The following is a 16,677-nucleotide window of genomic DNA, read 5'->3' on the forward strand; positions in this document are numbered from 1 at the left end:
AGATTTGCTAATATCACATTACTGTCCTGCAAAGAACTGGAATCTAACGTTTATGTACACAAAAATAAATTATTTTCCAATGATTGGACTGAATTCATTTTGTTTGTTTTGCCAATATTTTACCAATATTTTGCCAATATGTTATTTAATATACAACGTGTTTGATTGTTTCAATTGTTGTTTGGTGACACAACATCATTTTTACTGTATAAACAGCGAAGACAGCGCTGGAATGATCCAAACCCGAAGAAAATGGATTGCAAGGAGTTTGATCATAGGAGAAATGTCATGGCTTCTGTTTGTGATTGGCTCCAAATCAGAGCTCACGTACAATCCTCTATTCTCATCTATTTTTATAAATTTTATTTTTCACAACCCAAATCTGTTGACACATGTGCAGATGAATCTCTTTCTCTGTCGTCTGTCATTCTACCTATGCCTCCTTCTGGCCAAAGTGAGAGTTAGTACCTGCCTTTCAAACGTGCTAAATCTAGACGCAGAAACAGCACCCGCAATCCGTTTCAGGTTTGATAAATCGCATTGTGGGTTATAAGGGATTATATTTGCCTATCCCCATAAATATGAGCGTTTGGGTCATAATCATATTTTTTGCGTATTCATGAAGGCACACACGCTAAAAAGCTTGTGCCACCATTCTGCGGATTTTACACATGCTATCCGATTAGCACCTGGGTTGTAGATCAGCTTTGCAGATGCAAATGGTAGAAGTTTGCGTGTGGTTTTGTACATGCAAACTTACTGTCACAAACTTACTTCAGAGTCTGCAGAGTCAATAACTGCAGACCTCTAAACCTGATGTGGCGTTCAGATTAGTTTAAGTGCTGTGGGTGCTGCGTAAAGTGAAGTGTAAAGTTTTGGACTAAAGCTTTGGATATGGTGGTGCATAGCACACCACCAGACTAGCAGTGGAGACATGTTCTCTGGAGTGATGAATTATGTCTCTCTGTCTGGCAACCCATTGGATGAGTTGGAGTTGGTCTCAGCCCCAAAGTTCCAGTGAAAAGAACTCTTAATACTTCGGTATACCAAGAAAGTTTGGACAATTTTAGGCTTTGGACTTTGTAGAAACTGTTAGGGCATGACCCCTTCCAGTTTCAACGTGCTTGTGCACCAGAGCTCAAAGCAAGGTCCCTAAAGACATGGATGAATGAATTTTGTACTTCACTGGTCCTGACCTCAACCTGGCAAAACTGCAACTATAAGCAAACACTGTCCAACACCTTCAATGTTTTGGTTCATGTATATACATCATCCCTGTGTGTCAGCTGACAACTCAAGAAAGAGAGTCTGAGTCAGAAACTTCTGTCCCCTGCATTGTACAGGCCTCTTTCTGATTGGAAATGGTATGTGCTGTACAACTCCCACCTGTGGAGAAGGGCACACATCTCCAAATTGTGCCAACACTCAAATGGATGCAGTGGGGAATTTGTCAGGTTGCAGGATGAATGCAGCATTTACCTGTTAGGCTGAACACAAAAACTGTGTACTATCGCACTTATTTGAAAAACTTATTTCAAAAACTGTAAATGCTGGAATATCTAATGGTTATGTGAGGCATTACTTCATTGCTAACAATGTAAAAAAGGTATCCTGAACAGAATAAAAAACTGGGTCCTCAAAATCATGATATAATCATCAGAGCCAGGGACTTAAAAAAGCTCAACAAGCTGATAAAAAAGGCTGGCTCTGTTCTGGGGACTCCTCTGGAACCTCTGGAGATCATTGTGGAAAGACGGATTCTTCATAAAATGAAGAACATTATGGAGAACCCTGAGCATCCTCTTCATGAGACTGTCCTACAACAACAGAGTGTCTTCAGTCAGAGGCTTCTTCAAATCTGCTGTAAGACGGAGCGCTACAGGAGATCCTTCCTGCCCACAGCCATCAGCATCTACAATGGCTCTTTGAGGAAACCTTCATAATATGAGCTATAACAACATTTAATTTCCCTTTGGGATTAATAAAGTATTTTTGAATTGAATAAACCAGATCAGATTGTTCTGTATCAGTTCTGCTTTCAATGATGATGTTTAAGTCATATATAGTAGCTCTGCTTCTCTTTGTGTTTTCTTTCAGGTCCAGTTGATCCATTATAATCAAGATCTGTATGCCAACTACAGTGAGGCAGCTAAGAGCCCTCACGGCATTGCTGTGGTATCCATCTTCATTAAGGTTTGATTGTCCCCTTCAGAGCTTGCATGGCAAAAGAATGAAGAAACTATCAATTCTCCAGTCAGACTAAATTCCTGCAATAAACTGGCCTGACCGTGTGTGACATGACCAGAAAGATAATGAGAATCCAGCATGGCAATGCATCAATGAATACCATGTAGGACATCACAATTATAAAACTCTGGAAGTGAAAATATAACCACCAGAGACTGAAATCACCATAAATGACTAAAGTATAACTGTAGAAGATTACATTACGGTGTTGGCTGATAACAGCATACAAAGGAAAGATATCTGCAGAAGACCTTCACTTGTTCTACTCAGTTCTTTTACTGAATAACACGTTTAAAACAATATGTCATTTGTGAATTATAGACAGCAATTGTCTAAATGGAAACACAAAGAAAATAATGTTTTGTGTCTTAATTGCAACATGCTTTCTCATTAATATTTCATGCTTCTTTGTGCCATTTCAGCTCTCAGAAAATTCCAATGCCTTCCTCAATCGTATGCTCAACAGAGATACCATCACCCGAATTAACTACAAATGTAAGACACTGATTGTTTCCGCCACATACATACAACCTGGACAAGCTAATGTGGCTGGGATCTTTGTGGGGGTTTGTCTGCATTGATCCTTTCCACTTGTTTGAGGATGGTGCAGCATGTGAAAAAGTGTTTGCCCCTCACATATTTCTTCTCTTTTTGCTTTTTTCACACTTAAATGTTTCATATCTTTAAACCAATGTTAATATTAGACAAAGATAACTTGGGGAAATACAAAATGCAATTTTCAAATGTTGATTTAATTTATTAAGTGAACAAATCTATTCAAACCACGTTGGCCCTAAGTGACCAAGTAATTACCCCCTAAATCTAATGACTGTACCAACATTAGCAGCAGCATCTGCCATCAGAGACTAAATGTACATCCTTCAATCAAACGAGGTGTGAACATTTTGACAGGTGGGCAGGACTTCCGGTTGCGGGACATCTTAGGGCGGGACTTCCGGTGGTGGGACTTCCGGTGGCGTAACTGAATATCGTCATTAAGCGGATGTGTTCATCACAAGGAAGCGAATATTTCTAATTGTATGTTTTTAGATGTTTTTACATCAAAAAATCAAAAAACATGTAGTTTCTCCACTTTAAAGGTCACTCAGGTTAATGCAGGCATGTCACACAAAATTCTGATAAAAAGAGAGAACCTGACAGAATTGTAAATTAATTTTGTTTTAACGCAGGGGTTATTTAGATGGATGTTTTTACATCTAAAAAACAAGAAAGACGAAAAGTAGATACAGAACCTTTCATCCTCTGCTCAATTGTTTGAGTAATCTAATCTGCACCAGCAGAGATGATCTGAAAACAGATAAACAAATGAACTGAAAAAATAGTTAAAAAGTAAGCCAAACATTATCTAAAGTTTTTTGAGTGCCCAGTATGCTGTTTCCAAATTAGAAATGGATTATACAGCTAAAAGACTTTGTTTGGAATCATGAGAGACTCCATTAGGTAAAATGGATGATAATTTTAGTTACCTTAAGCTTTTCTTTTTTCATCTTAGAGCAATAGTTATTGAGGATTTAGAGAAAACAGTTTTCTCCTCATCCCACATGGGAGCCAGAGGTTGTATCCTGTAGGTGTGGTCTATGTTAAATGTCACAAGAAACTGAAAAAATAAAAAATAAAAGTTATAAAGTCCTCAGACATGTCAATGTTTATTGAATTAAGGCAGACATCCGTAGCTGTTTCTTGTGTATTGTCTCAGACAAAGTCTTCACACTGACTGTAGTCAAAGTAATTAAGACAACCGTGCTCCTTCCTGGCCCAAAGTGTCAAGCATTGTCTCTGACAATACACATCCACTGTTTATTGAATAGGTGATCAGACCTCAGACATCCGCAGCTGTTTCTTGTGTATTGTCTCAGACAATGTCTTCACACCGACTGTACTCAAAGTAATTAAGAGGACTGTGGTCCTTCCTGGCCCAAAGTCTCGGGCATTGCCTCTGACAATTCAGATCCCCTGTTTATTGAATTAACGCGTCTGAGCTGTTGCTGAGGTGACTCGGGGGGTGTGACCAAGGGGTGTAACCATGCACGCTGATCGGTTGTCGTCATTAGGGGGCGAATCTAGAATCAACGAATTAAAAAAACAGAGGGCCGTTCTTCGGTGTTTGTTGTAAATACTAGCAGAAAACGCAACAATTTACTTGCAGCATTTGCTGGAAAAGAACACTCGTTGACCAATGGTTAGAGTTAAGAGAGTTTTTCATCAAACCGGGGAGAAAAGCAAGGCGTGCCGAGATGATGAGCAACCATCTACATCATGTATTTCCTCATTTGAGATACCTATCGGAATTCCCATCGTAACATACTCTGCAGATGATCCAACTTCACCAACAACAATGGATGAAAAACAGGCCTCAGGTCAGCTAAGATGTACGTCTCTTCTGTGTGAAACCCCAGTAACCGTCTACAGGCATACGCGCCGTGAAATGGATGCCCCGAAGAAATCAACATATTACCTATGCAAGGTACAAAGGCCTCCATTCGACACTCTGCTGGAAGAGTGGTCTTTGGAACCATATGGCCTGAGTGGTAGCTGGGGGTATATTTTCATGTACGAAATAGGAGAGCTCTGCCTGTATCAATTGGATCAAGACGAGGTATTTAATGGATCATTGGCTCTGTGTACTCTCACCCACAACGACTGGGCTGTATTACGGCCGGCAATCCCACACCTTAACGATAACCCTGAATCAGTCTCAGTGTACGAGAGGGAGGATGAAGATGAAAGCTCTCCTCGACCAGCAAAAAGGATGAGAATGTGTCCTTCCGATGTTGAAATAGCTGCGAGAGAACCTCTCATTAGTGCAGTGTGGGGGTCAAAAACCACAGCAAATGGCCGCTGGTCTTTTCAGGCAAGCAAACGCAAGAATAACCAGACGACCCCCTCAGATTTGTTTGTGTTGGAGGAATTCAATCAGAACTGTGGTGTATTCAAGACAGTGCTGGCTCTACCGTATGATGCTTGGGTTGAGAAGATGAATGAAATTGGACAGGGTCTTTCCAACCTTTTCCGAAACTCACGCTGCTGGATTGATGTTATGTCAGTGAAAAGAATGCTGACGTTCCCTGTGGTGGATCTAAAGCCCACCCTCTTTTCAGGACCCACCCTCTTTTGAGGACCCACTCCCCTTCTTGAGGACCCTCCCACCTTCCTGCGCTATATATCAGGGTCTAACTGCGAGCTCACAGACTCTTCTTCTTCACAACGACGGGCGGCAGACCTTGAGAATGTATGGAGCATACGGGAAAACACCATACTGGGACCTCTACAACTAGCAAGAAGAGACCGTCTTCTCTCCTGATCTTGATGAAAGCTTCAACACCGGGCCGTATCATCCACCTTTTCCAGACCCCTACTCACCAGCCACCTCATCGTCGCAGCTCTTTGAGTCCCTATTCAGTCCAGGCACCCCTACAGGATACAACCTCAGATCGTATCATCCGCTTTCTCCCGACCTCTATTCACCGCTATGCGTGGCTGAGTCTGTACACACAGATATCCAACCTGAAGACAAGAGGGTGATCGTGGAGGACGAGGCAACCATCAGCTACTCACCCTCCCCACAAACTCCAGACCCCATACCTGCCCCTCAGCCTTCACCAGAGGAGGAGGAGAGTAATCAGGGTGATGAAATTGACGGCTGGATCTCAACCGCTCTCATCAATACGGTGAAAACAGCGATACTTCTTTTATTCAACATAACCTGTTTGAACTATGTCAAAGAAACCTGTTAAGGGTGCATAACGAACCACCCAAGCCAACGACAGCATCAGTGCCTGGAGATATTGGAGGAGGAGTATTACCAGATCAACTTTCAACGCATCGTGCAATGACTCATAAACCCCAAGCTCCTCCCTGCTATTCAGAAACGTCTGACACTTCGACGCATACAAGCAGATGACTTCAGAGTGAAAATGATTGCAGAGACTGTTTTATATGAACTGAAATCAGTGCAAGGCTTCCATAGTGCAATCACTGATATGTACGAGAAGATGAGCGGTAATGACTGCCTCAAGCAGCTTAACTCTGTTTCAGAGTGCTACGATCCGATCTCAGATGTTTGATGACTTGTTTTGTCTTTTCTGTATTCTCTCTTGGCTTTCTACTGGTATACATATATAACAGTTTTTTTTTTTTTAAGGATTGCAATGTTTGAATTGATCTTTATTATCTGAATGTGGTTTTTTTTCTGTTTCTCTATTAAATATGGGTAAAAATAAAAAAGAAGTATAAATATACCCTCAGGTGTTTTCTTTCTCCATTATTTAACAAGTAGTCGTCAGAGTGATCATAAGACTGGGATGTCTGAAAGAAGGATCATGAAAAATGTATATTACAACCCATCAAATCCAGGAAATTTAGGGGGTATAGATAGGTTGAGGAGGGTTTTGCAAGATGAAACGGGGGAGAAGGTAGCGGTTGAAAAAGTTAAAGATTTTTTATCGGGAGAAGATACCTATACTCTATATAAACCTGCAAGAATAAAGTCCCCGAGAAACACAGTTTTTGTCACCAGACCATTGAGACAGTTCCAAGCCAATCTCTGTGACATGCAAGCGCTGGCCAAAGAAAATGACGGTTACAATTATTTATTAACAGTCATTGACATCTTTTAAAAGAGGGTGTATGTACGTGTTTTGAAGAGGAAAACTGCTGCAGAGGTGCTAAAAGCTTTTGAATCAATTTTTAAAGAAAGTCAGGTCCCAAAAAAACTTCAGACTGATGCAGGTAAAGAATTTTTTAACAAGAAATTTAAGCTTCTAATAGAGAAACACGGTATTGAACATTTTGCCACAACACGTGAAGCAAAAGCCTCTGTGGTTGAGAGGTTTAACTGTACGTTAAAAACAAGGATGTGGAGATATTTTACTGCTAACAACACCCGGCGGTACATTGATGTCCTGCAAAATTTAGCTAGAAGCTACAACCATACCTACCACACCAGCATTAAGATGAGCCCAATGGAAGTGACCTCAGAGAATGCCTTTCAAGTGTTTCAGAATCTGTACGGTGTTACCTCCAACAGATATTGCAGGGCCTCAGTGACAATGTTTAAACAGGGGGGATCTTGTCAGAATATCCAAGGTACATGGAGTGTTTGACAAAAAATACAAACGGAGTTTTACAGTTGAAGTGTTTACAGAGTATGAGCGGATACCCCGATCTCCTCCTGTATACAAACTCAAAGATTTGGATTGAGAACCTATCGAGGGATCTTTTTACACAGAGGAACTTCAAAAAGTAAAAATATTTAAGGACATGATGTATCAAGTGGAGAAAATATTAAATCGACGCACCGTCAAGGTTGTCAAACAGGTTTTTGTACACTGGAAAAACTGGCCTGAGAAATTCAACAATTGGATCAGGTTTGATGAACTACGAAAAGTATAAAATAGGTGTGTGCTAAAACCTAACGATTCATACAGCATCATGGACAGCAAAGCAGAGGATGGCGGTTTTTACGTTACCCTTCCCTCTAATGCTAGCAAGGAAGTTTTTAAAAATAGTACCAGTTCAAGTTTCCGTGTATATTTAGCTCAACATGTTGATTTAGAAGGCCAATGGTTGGTTGCATTAGCAGAGATTTCATATCCCCATACATGGTATAATTTACCGAATAATGTAGCCTACTTTGAATGGAGGAAGGTTGGTGATGTGGAGATCCATATGCAAAGAATCAGTGGTGGCTACTATAACAGCGTTATTCAACTCAAGACAGAGATAGAAATGTTTTTCAAAAAAATGAACTCAGGTATCCACATTAAAGTCAGCAAAGTTCAAAAGAGATTTGCATTTCAAGCAAGCGGTCAGTATGAAATACGCTTCTTCAGTACTCTAGCTTATGTTGTGATTATTAATCTGAGAATATTATCTAATATTAATATTTTAATATTTTATCAAATAATATTTCGGTCTGTTATGGGTCATCCTGTGAATACCAGCCCAGTAAGGCGATGGTATTAGGACAAAATAGAAAGGTGTGAGACGAGCTCTGACATTATTGAACAGCATAAACTCTGCACATATATGAAATGAATTCACACAATTTCTTAAAATACAGGAATTTATTAACAAAAATAAGTCAACTCAAAGTCAAACATATTTCAATCAACAAACTCTTTACTATGCTAAAACAATCCAACTAAACTACCAATCAGAATTAAAGAATAGGAAAGATTAATGGGCACAATATAAACAAATTGATTAAAGATGATTGGAAATTATGACCAAAAGAGTGATGCAACATTACCATGCAATGTTTATGTTTGAGAACCAGGGATTATCTTGAAGAATCTGGAAGTGAAGTTAAGTTAGTTTTGGAATCAACTTAGGAAATAATCAGCAACATTTAGACAACCCTTCACAATGCAAGTTCAGATAAAATATTATTTTAATGAAATAATATTTTAAAGAATGATCTGCTGAATAAAACCAACCTTCTGGATGACCATTTCTCAATGTCTCATGTCTAATTAGCTGCCTTTATTTATTGAAATAATATTTGAAGAAATATTATTAAGGGAGTATTTTGGAAAAGACCCAAATCTTTCTGGAGAAATGGGGCTTAATGGTGTTTACTTAGTTATCAAATCTAGTAAATGATGTTTAGAGACTATTATTTACTAGCTTGAAAACTAACAACCTTTCTGTTAAACACTCTTTAGTAGCAAGCACGTGTTCTTACCGGTTAGCAGTTGAGCTAACAAAGAAGCGGATAACTTAGCACCAGAAACAAACACATACCTTTAAAATACCAGGGTTAATATAAGGGTTAAAATGCATAAGCGCGGACGGCGCGTTATGATCAATGTTCTGTTTAAAATCACCCTTTAAATAAAGTTTATCTTAACCTTAAAACATACAAAGAACACAAACCGGCACGTGTGCTGCAGATAGCCTGCTAGCACTAAGATAGCCGAGTTTCACACAAACAAACTTCATAAAATGAAAAACGTTTAGATCATTTCATCCTAAATCTGTCTCTGCCCAAAACACCTAACCTCATGAACCATGGTGAGGAAAGGGGCGAAGCTTGAAGAAATGTCCACAGTCAACAAGCGGTTAGCTTTCAGCTAACCTTGGGGTTGAAGGTGCGTTCGCTCTGTAAACAAAAGGGTTAGCTCCGGAGCTGTAGCTGGGCGGCCCGCTCTGTCCGTCAACCAGCTGTGCATTACCGTAAACACGGCGGTGCGGGCCGTTGACCTTCCTTCAGACTCGGCTTGTAGAAACAGCTTCTCTACTCGGGATTTCTCTGCGACACAGTCTTGGCAGGCCTCGGAGAGAAAGTATGCAATGCTTATACGTTAACTTCCCCTCTTTATGAATGAAATCACCGGGTACCCAAACAGTGCTTCACTCATACTTGGGCATATGATCGCGTGATCTTATGACACTCTTGGGTCCAGTTTGAAGAGTTTATTTCTTTTTGCCTGCAAAAGACATCAGCGCGCTGGGCCTCTCCTGACCGATCCCTCTCGAAAGCCGTGTGGAAAGAGACCGGATGTAGCAACAGCTGTGCTTTTATTTGGGTAGTGACATCACAGGAAGTCCGGAGATATCCCGTTTCCTGGCTGTGCCGGAAGAAGGTTAATGCACTTAATTTTGAAAGTTCCAGAAAAGTCCGTACCGGAGTTTAATGTTGAAATCCATGGCTGTGGGTCCCTACATTTATATGCTGGGTGTGAAACCAGGGGAATGTATTCATGTAGCTGAACCAACACTGGCTCCTTTTCCGGCGGATATAAAGGTTGGTTTCTATCACCTATACTGCTACAGCGACGTGGTCAGCCTGCAAATAGTAGGCAACGCTTTTGCACCTTTACTGAGGACCATCAAAGTACAAGGCAAATTCAGTGATATGGTTACTCTGAGGTTTAACCCCGCCCACTACCTTCCAGTTTCCAGAAGACATATTGAAAATATCCATATAGAAATTAAATCGGATCAAAATGTTCCTGTAAATTTCGTCTATGGAAAGACCATCATAAGACTACACTTCAAACCGGTGATATCGTAGCCTGAGATAAATTTTATTTGTATAAACAGAGATATATATAACCTCTAAGACTGATTGGTTATCATTCATATTCCCCTGGTCCTTCAACACTGCACCAAGCAAGTAAAAAAGAACATGGCACAGCTAAGTCTGAGACGTGATCCAAATCGCTTTGTAAATTACTATGTAAGTCAATCAGGCAGTAATCTGCCAGGGTTTTATGGGGCCCCGGTCATGTACGGACGCGGAATTGGATCATTATTTTCAAAATTATTCCGCTTCGTATCCCCTCTGGTTAAAAAAGGATTTGCTATTGCAAAACCCCATCTTAAAACACCTGAATCAAATATTGCTTCAGATGTTATAGGTAGAGCCGTGAGTAAAATGAGAGGTTCTACACACACCGATGGTCAAGAAGGTTCAGGAATTATGGTTTTATCCAAAAGACCCAGAACAAGACCCCCTGGTAATCGTTTAAGGACAGTTAAAAAACAACGACAAACACAAAAAAGAAGATCAATTGGAGCTGACAAACGAAGAGGAAGGAAGTCTTCTGCAAGTTTTGATATATTTAAATAATGGCTCTTTTACATAACAAATCATCAGAGTGCACGCTGGCAGAGTTGGACTTATTTTCTGCCCCGATGACGCAGCTATCGATTTAAGATAAAATTTACACCGAGATCCAGCCTTTATCAGCAATCACCGATGGAGGCCCGATAGAGTTTTTCATTCCGGGAGACGGAGAAACGTATCTGGATCTCAACGATACGCTGTTGCATCTCAGAGTGAAAATTACTAACGAGGATGGAACAAACCTGCCGCATGATGCACCTGTAAGGTTCATCAACTACCCGTTAAACACCATTTTCAGTGTGTGATGTCACTCTCGGAGATCGATTGATTTCACAATCCAGCACCACACATTCATATAGAGCCATGATTGAGACATTGTTAAACTTTTCTGAGTATTCTTTAAAAAGCCAGTTTAGCTCTGGTCTGTTTTTCAAAGACCCTGCAGCGGCTCTGAACTCTATTGTTACAACTAACGGCCCTAACCAAGGTCTTAACAGCAGAGCAGGCTTTACGGAAAATTCCAGGGAGGTACATCTTCTAGGACCCTTGCATGCAGACATATTTTTCTGCGAGAGACTTCTTTTAAACTCTGTTGACCTCAAAATTAACCTTACAAGAGCCAATGATTCTTTTTGTCTCATGATAGCAAGAGACTCTACTTTCAAACTCAGGATATTAGAAGCATCTCTTTTCATCAAAAAAGTTACCGTCTCTCCAGCTGTACGACTGGGGCACGCTTCAGCTTTATTGAAGGCAAATGCTCTGTATCCACTTTCACGTGTGAATGTAAAAACATATTCCATCCCTGAAAATTCAAGGGTGTGCAACCAAGAGAATCTTTCCTTAGGCGTCTTTCCTAAGTATGTGGTGATTGCATTACTGGATCATGACACTTTTACAGGAACATGCGATCTCAATCCGTTTGACTTTAATCATTTTGATATGGAATATTTAGTCTTATGCAAGGATGGTAGACAAATTCCTGCTAAGGCCTTCCAACCCAATTTTAAGGCAATTCAGTGAGAGAGTATTACAACTTGTTTACGCCTACAGGACGACATCTAAAAGATCTTCCGCTGAGTATAACACGTCAGGAATTTAATCAAGGATACTCTCTATTCGCATTTAATCTTAACCCGGGTGAGGACACAGATGCTCTATCTCTACTTTCCAGTGGGAATTTAAGATTGGAAATGCGATTTAGGCCACCATTGCCTCATACAACCACGCTAATCATCTACGCTTGTTATGACTCTATTTTAGAGATTGATTCAAAGAGGCGTGTGATGGTGGATTATTATTAATCTAATCAGACATGAATAATCATGAAATGGAGGATCTACTGCATCATCTGCTGGGAGATTTGCTTTACGGTGTATGGGCATGCGACCAGCTGCCGCTGCTCGCTGACCCATTCACAGGACCCGCATACTTTATAGTGAACACACATCCTTCACACATGCCGGGAGAACACTGGTTGGAACTGGCTCTGGAAAAGAATGGCGAAGCCAGCTTTTTTGACTCTTATGGGTTCCCTCCGAATTTTGATTTCTACCCGTCAAGCACCGTAACATTTTTAAAAGACAGATCCTCAAAAATATTATATCACAATAACCAGCTTCAAAAGACTCTGTCCACAGAGTGTGGTCAACATTGTATTTATTACCTCTGTCATAGAGCATGCGGTCTATCAATGCAGCAAGTATTATCTAAATACACCGGAGATGTGTTTAAGAATGATTTAATGGTATCTAACTTTGTAAAAAAAATACCAGAAATGTGTCACTAATCAGAGTTCTGCATTTTGCACTCACAGTGCATGCTCCTAGGAGATGTTTCAGGATTGTTATGGAATTTAAATTGTCTATTTTGTTTTCTTTTTTTTTTTTTCTGAATTTAATTTCTGCTTAAATTCAAATTAAAATGTTTATCAGTGTGTGTGTGAAGTAGAGCATGATGCTAGACATGAAAATATAATCAATAAATATTTTATTGAATGAAAGAAATAGGTTACACGTCTCATTTTCTTACAACGGTTTATGATGAAAATGTGATCCATCGGGGAGATAGTATTTCTTTACGAAGATACTTTTTTGGCTTCATGGTAGTATTTTTAGGTTCTTCCTGCTCTGATCTCAACCAATTGGGAGAAAGAGTTTTCTGCTTTTTTCTTCTCTGCTTAATGCGGGGGGATGCTTCAGCACTTTCAATAAATGATCCCTCTCCATCCGTTTTGAGCCATCTATACTCATCACGAGCATAAGGGTTAATGACTGAAGATATGGGGATGTTTACCTCTGACAAAGTATGCAGAAAGTCTGACCATCCTTGGGGTAGCGGTGCTCCAGATTTTTTAAACGGTAGCATGAGATTTTTCAACAAGTCAATCATATGGGACACCTTTACAACATTTCCTTTAAATACAAATTCTCCTCGCGAAGTCCAACCCCCACTTCTTTCGGATAATTTCTTCAAAATGTACTCAGCTTTTTTACGCTTATGCTTTAGCAGGCTTTTCAGTACATCCATAACAATCTGATCCGAAGCAACCTGGTCATGCCCCGGGACCTGTTTTTCTTCATGCTGCTCATGGTCTGGAGTCTCGCTCAATGTGTCACGCTGAAACGTCAAACTCACCCATGGTTCTTCTTTCACACCCTGCTTGAGTAGAGTGAGATACCTCTGCAAAAGTGCATCATATTTTTTTATTTTTTCATAAGAAGTCAAACCGGGGTCATTCAATATTGCTCTCTATTCAGCATCCAAATTCTCCTCCGCCGTCTGTCTGATGGACGTGTCTGACTGGGTCAGATGCCTGAACTGATGAGGGGAAATGAGAAGCATCTTCTGCGATGTTCTGAGAGACATTATCTCCTGATGATTCCACCCACTAGATCACCGATCAAGGGGGCAAGAGCCGTTAAGATGGGGAGAATAAAACCACCTCCCTGGATTTTGAGAGCCAGCTGTTTACGTTTGATACCAGTTCTTTTATCAGCCAACAATCTGATGATTTTTCTTTGCTTCTTCAATTTCCGGTGTTGAGAGGGCGATAGTTTAATGTTACCTTTAAAAATATTCAGAACAATCTCACACAGAGCCTGAATAAAGTCGGGAGAGCAGTGCGCGATAATATCTTTACGTTTCTGCGGACTGGCTTGGTACAGAGCTCTGAATAATGGGACATTCCTTTTTATACACGCAGAGATGACTTACTTTGTTTTGGGCACATACACAGCAGGCCATTGGTGAGGAAGTATGCCTGTTCTCAGTCTGAAATGTACTGGGCAGGTAGGCGTGAAATCGATGATTAAATAACCATGAGCTTCTCTCGTTGCGTCTTCAAAACTCTCCAGGAAGAGACCCTTTTGCGATGGAAACATTTGGCGGGCCAGTATATTCAACTGCAGTTTATCTCTCGGGTTCTTAAACAACACCATATAATTAACGTTCAGGCTGATGGTGCGACTGTACTTTCCCTGATGAAAAACATTCTGAGTCAACATCATGACGCTCATATTACGATGGTGACAAAACTGGGTAAAGACCTTCATAACGTTTTCATCATCTGAGGCTTGAGCGATAACATCGTCTAGAATAATCAGATGATTCTGATCAGGAGGAAACAGGTTTTCATCTTCAAAAGAATGAGGCAATCCTTCCACAAATTTGATATTTTTATTCATCTTCTGCAATTCAGCATACATGGGTTGAAAAGAAGTGTAAATCCACACAATATTTTCTGGAGCAACATCCATGACATGGTTACAATTTTGTAAAACACTTTTTACAAAAAAGGTTTTCCCGCAGCCGCTAGGTCCTATTATCATACATGAGAAAGGCGCTCTAAATCTAGGATCAAAATCAATCTCCTGTAAATCCATGTGACTTTTTATTTTATTTCAAAATCAACCTCTTGTAAATTGGCAGAACGCAACATTTTTTATTTTATTTGTTTTTTATTTTATCTTTCTTCTTATTCTTCTTATGCTCTAATAACCAAAAGGCAGAGTGGTCCCGTCAGAAAAAAGGCATCTCTTGTCATACACCAACGGAAACCTTTTAACAAATGCAGCATTTCTTAAGAGGAATCTCTTTTTATCCCTCCTGATCGTGTGCTGAGGAATTTCAATGACACCCTCACTTGACCCCTGTAAGTAGCCCTCAACCAGCCCTTTGATGCTGTCAAAATTGACCCTCTCGCTGCATTCATGCGTCTGAGTGATGCCTTTAGCATGTATCACTAGCTTGTTTTTGGTTTGATATGCATAACTCTTGGGTCCTGTTGATGCAAACTCCAAAATGCTGTCTCCCGCGAGCTCGTCAGTAAGATCACCCAGATAATTCCCCAACTCCAGAGGAGTTTCACCACTTTTTGTCACATAAATCAAATTGTCCGTGTCAATATAAATCAATCTGTCCTGCAATTGCTCCATGCTGTTGAGACGTTTTAAACGTGCATAAGCAGCAATAAACACATTGTTTACCTTGCTTGGGGGAGAGATGACACGTTTGCTGTAGTTCCACTGCACTACACACATTTCAGGGTTGAAGAAATGGAAATAGTTAACCCTGTATTTATTCGAGAACATGAAGCTGAAAAACTCATCAGGGTTAGTGATGACTGTGGTCTGAGACAGATCACTTCGCTGTGCAAACTTTCCCCAAAAGCTGTTTAAGCACAGTTTTGCTACCTGTCTTTTGGCAGGGTTCACCTCGATTTTGCCTGCGTCTAATTGGACACCCTGGTGGAGTTTGTAGTCTGCTACATACTTTAACCTGCTCTCCTCATCCACCGCTTCAGAAGGGTAGCCAGCTTTGACGAGGCTAAAGTAGCTGCTGGGGTCATCAATATCTTTGTAAATGATGGTGGGGTGCCCGAGGGGAAAGATGCAGCTAGCATTTATATAAGGGTACAGAGATGTGTAATCCACATAGTGTACAGTTTCACCTGGCCCCGCTGTGTACCTCAACCTCATAGGGCAGGTGCGATCACCATACAGAGCATCTCGGGGTGATAGCAGTTCGGGTGCGTTAACCTTCTCAAGAAAGCTGATCACCCCCGGGTGGGTTTTTTTTCATTTCAGTCCACTCATGCTCCCACATGACCTCGATACGAAGGCCGTACACAGTTTGGAGTACCTTGCTTCTCTCCACAGTGGCTGCGTAAAACTGTTCAAATGCTACCCCTCTCAAAGGACACTTGTCATGAGGCATGTAACACTTTTTACAGCCGTGGAAAAAACAGCCGTAAAATTCAAACGCAACTTTGACACCGTTAATCTCTGCATACCCATCCACAGAATATGGACCAATTTTCTTTTCTCCCATGTTTAATGCATGTTCGATGTCAATTTTTCTGCTGTCTGAAATCCAGCCAAGCCATTGAATGGACGCGCTGGAAAATGTCTTACTACTACGCCTGTAATCCAGAGGTGAGGGGATGGCCAAGGTTTTAGGAGGAAGGAAATTGGTTACAAAAACCTTCATGCAGGCTGAGGCTATCGTGACGCATTTAAGCGGATCCACACTTGTCTCCATAAAGAACTCATCCCTGAATTTAACACAACCTTGAAATAGAACGTCCACATCATTTTTACAATAACGAAGAGCTTCCTTCTCAAAGTCAAAGACCCCTTTGCTCACTTCTCTGTACCAGCTATTAAACACCTGTTGTTCTTGAAGACTCATGCGTTCTACAGCATAGGAGGATGGAGGAGGAAAAGACCCCACATACTAGAGATGTTGTTCAGAGGAGAATAGGTGGGGGAAAAAACCTTTGGTCTGATCACTAAAACCTAATGCTTTCGGCATCGCACTAAGCTTCATACACATGA

General features: G+C 40.6%; 1 protein-coding gene across 1 annotated transcript in view; it reads left to right on the top strand.

Annotated features, from left to right (window-relative positions):
- The window catches only part of LOC124864783 (carbonic anhydrase-related protein 10-like), a 298,624-nt gene that overhangs the window by 245,619 nt on the left and 36,328 nt on the right, over positions 1-16,677 (top strand). Inside the window, exons 5-6 of the mRNA XM_047359688.1 lie at positions 2,098-2,193; positions 2,670-2,742. Coding sequence (XP_047215644.1) covers positions 2,098-2,193; positions 2,670-2,742 — 169 coding nt within the window. The remainder of the gene's footprint in view (positions 1-2,097; positions 2,194-2,669; positions 2,743-16,677) is intronic.

Source organism: Girardinichthys multiradiatus, chromosome Y (assembly GCF_021462225.1).
Source record: "Girardinichthys multiradiatus isolate DD_20200921_A chromosome Y, DD_fGirMul_XY1, whole genome shotgun sequence".
In the NCBI taxonomy this organism is placed as follows: Eukaryota; Metazoa; Chordata; class Actinopteri; order Cyprinodontiformes; family Goodeidae; genus Girardinichthys; species Girardinichthys multiradiatus.